The 13,768-nt window shown below is 48.7% G+C and overlaps 1 protein-coding gene across 1 annotated transcript in view; it reads right to left on the bottom strand.

Moving 5' to 3' along the window:
• The window catches only part of LARP4 (La ribonucleoprotein 4), a 34,949-nt gene extending 26,969 nt beyond the window's left edge, over nt 1–7,980 (bottom strand). The window contains exon 1 of the mRNA XM_075265867.1: nt 7,758–7,980. Coding sequence (XP_075121968.1) covers nt 7,758–7,775 — 18 coding nt within the window. The 5' untranslated portion in view covers nt 7,776–7,980. The remainder of the gene's footprint in view (nt 1–7,757) is intronic.
• Between the last annotated feature and the right edge of the window lie 5,788 nt (nt 7,981–13,768).

The raw sequence follows: 13,768 nt of genomic DNA, 5'->3' as shown, positions 1-13,768 counted from the left end.
TGAAATATCACTAGCAGAGAAAGAGTTAACGACATGGGGGACTAAACCAGTAAATTCACAATCCATAGACCTCTAAGAGGAAGCCCAACCACAAAGATTAACTACACTATGTGGCAGGATTAAAGGGAAAGTTGCCCCTTGGTAAAGTTATAGCACAATGCTTGGATAGGTCACCACTTGTGACCAATGGGGGTTGGACTTTGGAAATCCATACAGATCCCAGGAGAGGACACGGCATTGGTTTAGTTCTGTCGTCCACTTCCAAGTTCTCTGGACAGAGGACCCGCAGAGACTCACGGTGCAGCTGGCACCATAAACAGAAGAGTCGGCCATGGCAGTTGTGTCATGGTTTCCATGTACATTAGTAGGATACACACTCAAACATTGGCCCAAACACTAAAATGGCTGTTCTTTGTATGTTAAGTGACAGACACACAAAAGCTACAAGACAAACATGGAGACTTCAATACCAGCCAACAAGTGAGTGGATGTGGACAAACAGGTTGGGCGAAGTAAAGGAGCCAGTAACATGAACCCATTAGCCAAGACAGTATTCTCTACTCATGTACAGTACTGTATGTCCAGGAAATCTTGGCAGCTACTAAAATATACACTCAGGCCGTGTAACATGGTCTGTTCTATGGAGAGTTACCCATTTACATGTGTTGGGCTGCCATATTAGATACCTATAGCGATGAATACATTAATAAGCATATACTCCTGAAATACACAGTCCTTTACATATACACACGCGTAAAAATGGCGGTGATAGAAAATGAATTCATGCATGACAGACTTTACAGGAAGCTTGTCAAACACTATACAGGTAAATTCCTATTAATCCACTTTGGGACTATGTTACACAATGGATTATTGAGATTTCCTGACCATAAAGGTCCAGATTAAAAGGACTACAAACCACAAGGACTGGCCGCATCCACATTTATCACCAACTATGCAAAAGGAGCTAGAAAAACCTAGAGGCCTTTTGCCAAAAACAGACACCACACCTGCCCACGGACAGTCTGTGCCACCACAGCTTAAGTTGGTTGACTAAAGCAAAATGCATCCAACTTTCCACAGTCCTCAGAAGTTACAACCTTCCAATTGGTTGTGTTCTTTGACTAGCTGCACTTCTGCTTCACAAAGGTTGTAAAATAAGTCACGTTCCTCATTGATCCTCTTCTACTTCCATTTTAAAACTTCCTTGGTCCTCTGCAGATCTCAACTTCATGAACCAGGATAGCGGAAGTGACTGATCAGCCAAACACTGCCTATAGCAAATGAAGAAGGTCACTACTGGCTGACATCACTAGTGGTGTCTTGAAAGGAGCCAGGAAATTACTTGGGAACAACAGGCAAGAGTGACCATTTTATACCATATGGAGACCTTTAAACAGATAACTCCTTTAGGGCTAGTTCATACAGGGCAAGAGGGGCAGATTTTGGCGCGGAATCCGACCCCTCACAATAGAGATCTATGTAGACCACTAGTGCTCTTTTTTTCTGCTAGCAGTTTGTTCCTGGAAAAAAGAAGCGAGCTGCCCTTTCTTCGGGCAGATTCCGCGGTTGATTCAGCCCCGGCGTCCGCCTCGCGACAGCACCCTCGGAATTAGGCCCATTCATTTTGGCCTAATCCGGAGCGGAAAGCCGCAACGGAATGTGCACACGTAGAATCCCCGTGTGAACTAGCCCTTAAAGTTTTATTGGGATGGAAAATATTGGATAATACAAAAACACAGGCCACAGCGGGGACATCTTTACAAGTAGCGCATCAATGCTGAGACCATATAAAAATAAGCCTATCCAGAATGTTCTTAACTGATACCATGAAATATAGAAAAAACAGCAATATTGTCGTCATAGATCGCTAAAAATCTCATCTTTCAGACGACACCAAAATCACTGTTCTATGTTTTTTACTGCCTGAGACAACTGCTTAAAGTGACACCCAGATTCAGTTTCCGTGCCACAGGCCAGTGCGCAAAACAAAGCAAAGAATACAGACAGGGCAAAAGTGGATTTCATCAAAAGGAACCAAAATCCGTGATAAAAGTAGATCACAATACTAAATGCCAAACCTACTGCCAGGAAATCGAAAGTTGTTCGAAAGTTTAGCTCTGTGTTGAAACAGTTAGATATTCCCTTTAATCCTTTGGACCTTCCCTTTATACCTCGCCAGACACCGACAGATCCTCCCTAACGCCATTAAAATTAAAATGGAGCAGTCACTTCAGTAGAACATTTTAATGAGTTTATTCTATTTAAAAGTTGTTGCCATCCAGCTTTCCTCGTGACCTAATCGGCAAAACTGCCCAATTAAGCAGAGATCTAGGACTGTAATGGTCATGACACTGACTACCAGCTATATATAAAAAAAAAAGTTATAAAATGAATTTCGATGATATGATACAATTATTAATATTGTATTAATTAGATATGTAGTTTGTTTCCCCATTTACTTTATAAGGGATTTCAGTCACTGGCTTTTTAATGAATTAGGTCACGATGGAGGAAATCCTGAACCTTGTGTAAGAGGGACTCTACTACTTGTGAGTGACCACAGCTAACAAATGGAAGGCAGCTCAGTGGTTAGCACGGCAGCCTTGCAGTGCTGGAGTCCTGGGTTCAAATCCTGCCAGGGAAAACATCTGCAAGGAGTTTGTATGTTCTTCCCGTGTTTGGGTGGGTTTCCTCCAGGTACTCCGGTTTCCTCCCACACACCAAAGACATACTGATAGGGAATGTAGATTGTGAGCCCTATATGGGACAGTGACTGTCAATGTCAGTAAAGTGCTGCGGAATATGATGGCGCTATATAAGAAAGCATAATAAATAATAAGGAGCCAGAGTCGGACTGTAGAAATTTAGAGGAGTCAGTAGTTTGGCTACCAACTTTACAGCCCAGATTTCACTAAGCCCATTCAACCGGAAAACAAGCCAAGTAGGACTAAGGTAGGTTTACACACTGCTTTTTTGGGTTAATTTAAGTATTGCTACTTAACACATGGGAACCCCAGCTCCGACTTGGCAAATCCATAACTATTCCTGCTATACAATAAAAGAGTTCAAACACCATTGGCCTATAAGATAGCGGAGCCTGCGGCCGGATCTACAGGCTGCAGCCATGACCTTGACTAAACCAGTAAAGTGCACTGATAAATGGGATTCCATGGCCTTAGGTATATACAGCTGCAGAGTCAGGAGACGGCAGGATATGCTCATCATGTGGCTGTCACTCCACTTCTTACTTTCTGCTCAGCAGCGGGACAAGCAGGCCCTGACGCTCGCAGCTATTTGGCTAGCAATGCTAACATTTGGTCGCTAGCCAAGAGATCACAGTACACATTGTTTAGAAAGGGAGGTTGTGTCATATTAACCTTGACAACCACTTGGTCCAATGTACAGCGGCCCACAAACGCATAGATAATTCAGAGGATACGAGCATTACGGACGATGATCCTTGTCTGATGTATTACAGGGCAGAGCGCTGTTCACACATGCATATTAGCACAGGTTATATAAATGCTCCATAAATGGTAACTAAAAGGGGGTTATTATCCTCGAGCCACATCTGACCATTGTCTGTCCCCATATTCTATATAGGAAACATTCTGAAGTATATTTCCTATTACTGCTTGTGGGGGTATACCCCTATACAATCTGACGTGGACCGATCAGTTCTGCCATTGTCAATCTGGTCAGGGATACAAGAGTAGGATGCCAAGAACCAGTTGTAAATTTATTCAGAAATTTTCAAGAACAACAGAGGAAAGAATCTCAAAAAAACAAATTAAAAACAATTGACGCATTAGGAAAGTTCTCAAAAACAGCGGCCCTTTAATTTGCACCCGCATAAGTGTACTTTAGGCAAACAGAAACTCATTCCTACTGATAGGCCGGCAATTGGCCACACGAAAGTTTGCCTTTTAGCATCTTGTGCCAGTAGGAAATTTTTAGAACAATTGCGGATGGGGGTTATAGACAAAAAAGCAGTGAGGTGCCACCAATAGTATAATTATAGCACAACCCAAGGATAGGCTATAAATTCTACCAGTATACATATAAGTATACATTAACCAATAATAAAACCCAAAATCGCATCTCAAATCATGTGTTAGGGAGTTAAAGTGGTATATAAATTATATCTATATTTATCTATAATATACCTGAAAATCACTGTCTGTAGCCAACAAGCCAAGGTCTATGAACATCTGTACCACCATTCCAGAAACTATAAGATATTACAACCTCTGCAATCATAGGATTAGCTGGTGGGAATAGAGTTGGGGTACATTTGGGATCACTTCTATGCAAGTCAGGTCTCAGTTCTCCATCTCCCTCAGGCCCATAGAAGTGATGGTCACATACGCACGCTATCTCTCCATTCACACAGGGGACTCAGACCCCGATTCTAATGATTGCTGAGTGTCCCGGCAGTTAGACCATAGATTAGACACTTATACCATACCCCGTATATAGGGTATATATGCTGTTAGTAGGAAAACCCCTTTAAAGTCCTTGACATGCCCTCCCCACACAAGTTATTACAAACTTTGTGCATCCAATTTTTAGTTCTAGGAAAACCACAACAAATATGGCTGCCATTATTGACCTACGTTGCATCGTTCCCTAGGTTTATAACAGCGACGTTCACCTTATTGGTTGACACCCAGCTTTCCCTGCCACAGATCTACCTAAACAGATGTATACTAAGAGACCTGTATGCCCAAGCATGGCTACTTAAGAGTTAACTTTCCCTTCTGTAAAGGCACTGACTAAAGTAAACGATAACCAGTCTGAACTAGGACCAAGATAGAGAAGTGCTGCAAGTCAGCTAGAAAGGCTTTCCAAACAAAATGGAAGATAAGAGGCCAACAGAAACGTCCTTGGCTTACAGCAGAGGCAGCAGGAAGTGTCATAACTTATAGTAGTGTCTGACGGGGGTGGGGGGGGGGGATGGGGTACTTCTCAGGAGTACATAGTAGTGTCTGACCTGGAGGGGGGACACTTCTCAGTAGTACATACGGTAGTAGTGTCTGACCTGGGGGGGGGGACTTCTCAGGAGTACATAGTAGTGTCTGACCTGGAGGGGGGGACGACTTCTCAGGAGTACATAGTAGTGTCTGACCTGGAGGGGGGACACTTCTCAGTAGTACATACGGTAGTAGTGTCTGACCTGGGGGGGGGGGGAACTTCTCAGGAGTACATAGTAGTGTCTGACCTGGAGGGGGGACACTTCTCAGTAGTACATACGGTAGTAGTGTCTGACCTGGGGGGGGGGGGGACTTCTCAGGAGTACATAGTAGTGTCTGACCTGGAGGGGGGACACTTCTCAGTAGTACATACGGTAGTAGTGTCTGACCTGGGGGGGGGGGACTTCTCAGGAGTACATAGTAGTGTCTGACCTGGAGGGGGGACACTTCTCAGTAGTACATACGGTAGTAGTGTCTGACCTGGGGGGGGGGGGGGAACTTCTCAGGAGTACATACGGTAGTAGTGTCTGACCTGGGGGGGGGGGACACTTCTCAGGAGTACATACGGTAGTAGTGTCTGACCTGGAGGGGGGGGGGACTTCTCAGGAGTACATACGGTAGTAGTGTCTGACCTGGGGGGGGGGGGGACTTCTCAGGAGTACATAGTAGTGTCTGACCTGGAGGGGGGACACTTCTCAGTAGTACATACGGTAGTAGTGTCTGACCTGGGGGGGGGGGACTTCTCAGGAGTACATAGTAGTGTCTGACCTGGAGGGGGGACACTTCTCAGTAGTACATACGGTAGTAGTGTCTGACCTGGGGGGGGGGGGGGGAACTTCTCAGGAGTACATACGGTAGTAGTGTCTGACCTGGGGGGGGGGGACACTTCTCAGGAGTACATACGGTAGTAGTGTCTGACCTGGAGGGGGGGGGGACTTCTCAGGAGTACATACGGTAGTAGTGTCTGACCTGGAGGGGGGGGGGGGACTTCTCAGGAGTACATACGGTAGTAGTGTCTGACCTGGAGGGGGGGGGGGACTTCTCAGGAGTACATACGGTAGTAGTGTCTGACCTGGGGGGGAGGGGGGGGACTTCTCAGGAGTACATACGGTAGTAGTGTCTGACCTGGGGGGGAGGGGGGGGACTTCTCAGGAGTACATACGGTAGTAGTGTCTGACCTGGAGGGGGGGGGGGGACTTCTCAGGAGTACATAGTAGTGTCTGACCTGGAGGGGGGGGGGACTTCTCAGGAGTACATACGGTAGTAGTGTCTGACCTGGGGGGGGACGGGACTTCTCAGGAGTACATAGTAGTGTCTGACCTGGAGGGGGGACACTTCTCAGTAGTACATACGGTAGTAGTGTCTGACCTGGGGGGGGGGGGGGGACTTCTCAGGAGTACATAGTAGTGTCTGACCTGGAGGGGGGACACTTCTCAGTAGTACATACGGTAGTAGTGTCTGACCTGGGGGGGGGGGGACTTCTCAGGAGTACATACGGTAGTAGTGTCTGACCTGGAGGGGGGGGGGACTTCTCAGGAGTACATACGGTAGTAGTGTCTGACCTGGAGGGGGGGGGGGACTTCTCAGGAGTACATACGGTAGTAGTGTCTGACCTGGGGGGGGGGGGACACTTCTCAGGAGTACATACGGTAGTAGTGTCTGACCTGGAGGGGGGGGGACTTCTCAGGAGTACATACGGTAGTAGTGTCTGACCTGGGGGGGAGGGGGGGGACTTCTCAGGAGTACATACGGTAGTAGTGTCTGACCTGGAGGGGGGGGGGGGGGACTTCTCAGGAGTACATAGTAGTGTCTGACCTGGAGGGGGGGGGGGACTTCTCAGGAGTACATACGGTAGTAGTGTCTGACCTGGGGGGGGGGGGGGGGGGGGGACTTCTCAGGAGTACATAGTAGTGTCTGACCTGGGGGTTCTCAGTTTGCTTAGTTATAGAATACAAGTTACCATCCTAACGGCACACGACATCATCTTTCCACCAAGCCACATGCTACCCTCTGCTAGCCAAGCAGCAAGCCACACCGCATCATCTGTAACTCTAATGCAAGAGCCTGCGGCTCTATTACTCAGGAGATGAAGGGTTAGCAGGGCACACATAGCAGCGGCTCCTATGTATATAGGTGGCTGTAATTACACAATGACCTATTCACACAGGAGCGACCTGTGACATAACACGGCCCAGGCACATGGAGGGGCCCATCACAGCACACCGACCGCTCGTCCTCCCCAGCATGGCCTGGACATGATGGCTGTCGTCATGTGTACGGTTACGTCACCGCCATCAGGGGGTTAGGCCAGGATCTGACTACTCTCAGCATACTCATGTATAAGGCTGGAGTAGTCAGAAGTCAGCCTGTGATAGCCCAGCATGGTCAGCCCCTCATGCCCACTACACATGGAGCAGGCCCCGGGCACCTTCCATATGGCAGCCCTGCACAGCTGTGTGGCCACCCGGGCCTGTGCTCGCCTCCATGTCACCTTGACTGTGCCCACAGCGGCAGCTCCGACAAAAGGTCACTGCGGTGTCTTTCAGCCATTCCCCTCCCCCATCATGCCCCCCGCCAGCCCGGGCCACGAGCCCAGCTGTAAAGGCTGCGCCCCCCTCCCTGCCCCGACCACACGACGACTCCGCCGCTTCACCCCCTCCAATGTGCGCTCACAACCTGCGGCGAGGCCCCGGGAGGATTGCTGTGTCAGCCCGGCCTCAGTCACATGGCGGCCTCCAGTGCCCGATCACTCTCTCCCCACCCTCATTCCCCGGCTCTTACCTCTACGAACAAGAGCATCCTATCAGGGCACGGAACGGGGCCCGGGGCGCAGACACTCGGGGGGAGGGGGCCGGGGGGACACGGGACAGGAGAGACAAGGATTAGTGTGGAGAGGGAGGAAGGAAGGACGAGTGAGTGACAGCGGCGGGGCCCGCACTGCTTGTCACACAGGCCAAGCCCCCACACCCTCCCCGAGATGCGGCGCTAGAGCCCGACCTCTTCCTCCGACGTCTCCTCCCATACACTGCTACTGATCATGCGCGGTTAGCAACTACTTCCTCCGGTCAGGGGTCAGCACCTGGCGCCATGATAACACGTGCGGCAGAGTAGCGTCCCTTGCAGGTCATGCCGGCAGCCGCCATTTTACCGCAGGGCAACAGCCGGAAGGGGGAGGAGAGAAGGGGCGGGGTCACATGAACTTCTAGCACAGGCGGGGAGAGGAGCTCCAGTGAGGCGCCGCCATGTGCTGGCTGAGGGGGAGGGCCCGGGCTCGGGAGCCGCGTGTGACAAGACACTTGTCCGCTGTCAGATAGTTATGTGACCTCAGCGGCGCGGCCTCCTGTATCACCGGAGAATGGTGTGCTGCCTGGAGTGTAGTGTCCTAATAGTGTGACCTTAACCGCTTATGTACCGGACAATATCTGGTTCAGGACAATACACATGATGTGCGGTTTTGCGGGCTATAACATTTTTAGCATTTGGGTTTTTCAACTAATTTCTTCGTCTTTTTTTGGTGACATTTATTTATTTTTATGTTCTTATTTTTACATGTGTTTATTTTTAATTTCTGGGAAAATCTAAACAAAAAATGGGAAACCGTGTCACTTTCACTTTTTTTTATTTAAAGGGATTCTATCATTGGCTCTAGTGATTTTTAACAAAGTATATATTTGCATATCCTTTACAAAGGCAATTTCACACATACCTTTTATTCATTAATCCTCCCAACCGTTTTGTAATTAGCCCACTTTTACTGATATGCTAATTAGCCTCCTGGGCGCACCCGGAAGTCTCTGTGATGTTTCCTGAGCATTCTTATGTGATAGGTGTAAACAAGGAGCAGGTGAGAGCAGGGAAGGCTGAGGCGTCATCATCATCATCAGCCTTCCCTACTCTCACCTCCCCCCTCTTCCTTGCACAGATCACACAAGCAGTGCTCAGGAAACATCTCAGAGACTTTGGGAGCTCCGTTGTGGCTAATTAGCATATTAATAAATACATAATCCAAAAATGGCTGGGAGGATAAAGGAGGATATGCAAATACAGTATATGCTTAGTTAAAAATCGACTATGACTGACCTGGAGTCCATGCCCTCCCACACTGACTCTTCCCCACACACACTCTTGGTTCTTTACAGCATTCTTCTCCGGGACGGGCCCCTGGGAGTCGGACCTTCGGAGCTTTTCCTAATAATGAAAATGGTCGCCCTGGTGTTGGAGGATTTCCCTGATCCCTCTAAATTTGACAGTCTCTGGCAGCCTTGGGTGGTGTTTCAGGAGTCCACTGATTTCTCTTCTTTTTTCTCCTGATACAGTACTATCCATCCTCTTTTCGCCCTCCCCTGGAGGAGGTTGCTGGTCGTTCTTCCCTCCCTCTGTTGCCCCCCCCCCCTTTCCAGTACCAGTCTTCCTGACTGCGTTTCCTATTGTGTGTTCCCCTTGTTTGTTTGATCGCGTGCGGCCCCCCCCTCGCCCATTTCCTTATTGTTGTTTTCGTGGTGCTGCACTTCTGGCCTTTCCATCCCTCTGTTGCCATACTATGTTTCATAACGTTGGATGGGGACTTACCCTCGTCCTCTTGTTTCCAAACGAGGCCTGTGTGCCATTACGCCATCGGTTTGTTCATTTTGTTTTCGGCCCTTTTATGTTATATTTGAAAAATTTTAATAAAATCTAATTAAACATAAAACATCAAAGATCCCTGTGCCAGGTAAATATGCCTGAGGTGCCAACCCCAGCAAAGGTCCTGGATGTTGCTGATCCCTTTTCTACAGTTTAACAACTTTGGATACTTTGATAATTTTCACACAGTAAAAGGGGTTGTCCGGGATAAAAGCTAATTCCTACACTAATGTAATCACCCTCCCCCCCACATACTTTCTAAATAACATAATTTATCAAAAATGTATATTTAGCCATATCCCTGGGGCCGCCTCAGGGACATTTTCTGGTTACTGGTGACATTTCGTTTCTGGAACCAGAACACCACTACTCCTCCCCCCCACCTTCCACACCATCATACTTACCTGACTTCCTTCTGTGGGATGTCTCCTCTCTCTTTTCTGACTGCTGGCGTGTGTAATAGTCCGGGCACTTTTCTGTGCTTTGCAGCTGACAATCTGCCCCTACTGCGCAGACGTGGTAGTAGTAGTCTCCAACGCCTGCTCAATAGTGGTGGATTGCCGGCTGCAGAGCACAGAACAGCGCCTGGGCAGTCGGAAAAGAGGGAAGAACCATTTTGCTGGAGGAAGTCTGGAAGGAAGATAGGTAATTATGATGGGGTTGGGGGTGGGCTGAGTTAGTTGGGAAGGGCTAATAGTGGGTGGGATAGCTAGAGAGAGGAAGGGCAGTTGTGAGGTGAGAGGGAGCTAGTGTGGGTGCTACACAGCAGGAAGCTACACCATGTAAACAAATGCAGAAGATACCAGGAGCTCCCTGAGAAAAACAGTATTCACTCAAAACACTGCTAAAGGTATTTGGGTGCATTTATTAACCCATTAATAGCACTAACAGATTTTTTTTTCTTTCTTTTTTTATATAAAAAAAAAACATTTTTTGCCCAGAAAACCCCTTCTCTTCCCTTCCTTTGTGTTGTCTAACATTGCACCCATCATCTATACTTTACGCCATAGGTTTGCACTAGCGTTTGAGTCTCAGTACAACATTCAGTCTCAAATTCTGCTTAAAATCGTCAGAGAGAGAATAGTCCTTCAAGGAGGTCTTTTCTCTCCCCCGCTTTCATCAGAAACCCAGTTGACCATATTGTAGTCTATGGCAGGGGTCCTCAAATTACAGCCTGCAGACCACATGCGGCCTGCAGAGGACATTTGTCCGGCCCATTGCATGTGTCCCACATCCTGTTGCCTGGATCGCTCACTAATGGGAATCTGGTACAGGATACCCCGTTAGTGAGCTTTTGCTGCTTTCAGTTGTATGCGCAAATGCACATACAGCTAAAAGCAGGCAGTGTAGGCCAGGGTCCGTGTGACCTACACTGACTGCAGAGTGTGACCTCTGCCCTGACGTCATTGCGCCTGCAGTCTGTAGGAGGAGGACGCGTGGTGGCTCTTCATGGGCAGCTGTGTGTATATATATCCGTGTGTTTGGATGTTTGTTCCTCAATCACAGCCAAACGGCTAAATGGATTTTGGGGAAATTTCAGACATACCTACATATTGCCCAGGTAGGAAACATAGGCTACTTCAGATGTTGCTCACTCCCCCGAAATCGCCACCACGACCGATGAAAGTTGTCTCCGGCTCCGCTGCAGGACCTGACATGACGTCAGCGCAAGTCTTTCATCAGGCCTCCTATTGGTGCGCAGCGGTGTGTGGGCGGCCCGCAGGGACAGCAGAGCGGACTCATACCTTGGCGGCGATGTGTGGGTTGTGGCGGCCTGGGGGTGTGGGTTGGCGGGTGCAGGAAGTAGGGGCTTTGAGGGTGCAGAGTTTGGGGGGGAAGGGGAAGTGTGAGGGGAGGTGGGGGGTTCAAAGGTAGGCCTGAGGGGGTAGTGGGGGGGCCACCGGGGGGTTTGTGTGTGTTGAAGCGGTAGGGGCCGTGGTCGCGTGCCGCGGAGAGGGGAGGCTGCTGCGCGTGGGCGGGAGTGGGGGCCGTAGGTGCGCCACGGCAGAGGAACGGCCTCGGCGCTGCCGCGCATGCTGGGGGGAAGAGGACAGGTGCGCACTGGAGGGTGGGGCCGCGCTGGAGGTCAGTCGCACGGGGAGTGAGGTGGCCGTGGACAAAGTCGCGGGTAATGCTAGTATGTATATATATATATATATATATATATATATATATATATATACACACTCACCGGCCACTTTATTAGGTACACCATGCTAGTAATGGGTTGGACCCCCTTTTGCCTTCAGAACTGCCTCGATTCTTCGTGGCATAGATTCAACAAGGTGCTGGAAGCATTCCTCAGAGATTTTGGTCCATATTGACATGATGGCATCACACAGTTGCCGCAGATTTGTCGGCTGCACATCCATGATGCGAATCTCCCGTTCCACCACATCCCAAAGATGCTCTATTGGATTGAGATCTGGTGACTGTGGAGGCCATTGGAGTACAGTGAACTCATTGTCATGTTCAAGAAACCAGTCTGAGATGATTCCAGCTTTATGACATGGCGCATTATCCTGCTGAAAGTAGCCATCAGATGTTGGGTACATTGTGGTCATAAAGGGATGGACATGGTCAGCAACAATACTCAGGTAGGCTTTGGCGTTGCAACGATGCTCAATTGGTACCAAGGGGCCCAAAGAGTGCCAAGAAAATATTCCCCACACCATGACACCACCACCACCAGCCTGAACCGTTGATACAAGGCAGGATGGATCCATGCTTTCATGTTGTTGACGCCAAATTCTGACCCTACCATCCGAATGTCGCAGCAGAAATCGAGACTCATCAGACCAGGCAACGTTTTTCCAATCTTCAATTGTCCAATTTCAATGAGCTTGTGCAAATTGTAGCCTCAGTTTCCTGTTCTTAGCTGAAAGGAGTGGCACCCGGTGTGGTCTTCTGCTGCTGTAGCCCATCTGCCTCAAAGTTCAACGTACTGTGCGTTCAGAGATGCTCTTCTGGCTACCTTGGTTGTAACGGGTGGCTATTTGAGTCACTGTTGCCTTTCTATCAGCTCGAACCAGTCTGGCCATTCTCCTCTGACCTCTGGCATCAACAACGCATTTCCGCCCACAGAACTGCCGCTCACTGGATGTTTTTTCTTTTTCGGACCATTCTCTGTAAACCCTAGAGATGGTTGTGCGTGAAAATCCCAGTAGATCAGCAGTTTCTGAAATACTCAGACCAGCCCTTCTGGCACCAACAACCATGCCACGTTCAAAGGCACTCAAATCACCTTTCTTCCCCATACTGATGCTCGGTTTGAACTGCAGGAGATTGTCTTGACCATGTCTACATGCCTAAATGCACTGAGTTGCCGCCATGTGATTGGCTGATTAGAAATTAAGTGTTAACGAGCAGTTGGACAGGTGTACCTAATAAAGTGGCCGGTGAGTGTATATATGTATGTGTAGATGCGTACTGAAGAGCATATAATACTCTGTGGGGCGGGGGGATTTGGGCATGCTGAGGAGCATATAATACAGTGTGGGGGCGTACTGAGGAGCAGATAAACCTGGGACTGGGCGTACTGAGGAGCATATAATACTGTGTGGGGGACGTATTGGGGAGCATATAATACTGTGTGTGGGGGAGGGCGTACTGAGGAGCATATAATACTCTGTGTGGGGGGGGGGGAGCCTACTGAGGAGCATATAATTCTGGGGGGAGCGTACTGAGGAGCAGATAATACTGTGTGTGGGAGGAGGCATACTGAGGAGCATATAATACTGTGTGAGGGGGCCTGCTGCGGAGCGTATAATCTTAAATTTTTTAAAACTATATTTCGGCCCTCCAGTGGTCTGAGGGACAGTGAACTTTCCCCTTGTTTTAAAAGTTTGAGGACCCCTGGTCTATGGGGTCTGCGTGTTTCCATGTGTACTGCTTTTTAGGTAGACCAAAGGACAGAAACCCGAACACTACAGTGAACCTAGCATTAGGAAAGAATGGAGGCATAATATGACCTTGCATGTGAACCACAACTGTGTTCATGTACCATGAAAACTCCATGAGATTTTAGGTTGGGGACATAAGGGGGGTTACCTGCTGCAATGAACATTAGCAATGTAAATGATAGTTCTACCTGCTGTAACCAAATCCTGCCAAGCAGAGTCACCTGCAAAAGTTGAGAGCTATGGGAGATTCCTAATGGTGTACCGCAG

The sequence above is a fragment of the Leptodactylus fuscus genome, chromosome 2, assembly GCF_031893055.1.
Source record: "Leptodactylus fuscus isolate aLepFus1 chromosome 2, aLepFus1.hap2, whole genome shotgun sequence".
NCBI lineage: Eukaryota > Metazoa > Chordata > Amphibia > Anura > Leptodactylidae > Leptodactylus > Leptodactylus fuscus.
This window is presented reverse-complemented; position numbering and strand designations above follow the sequence as displayed.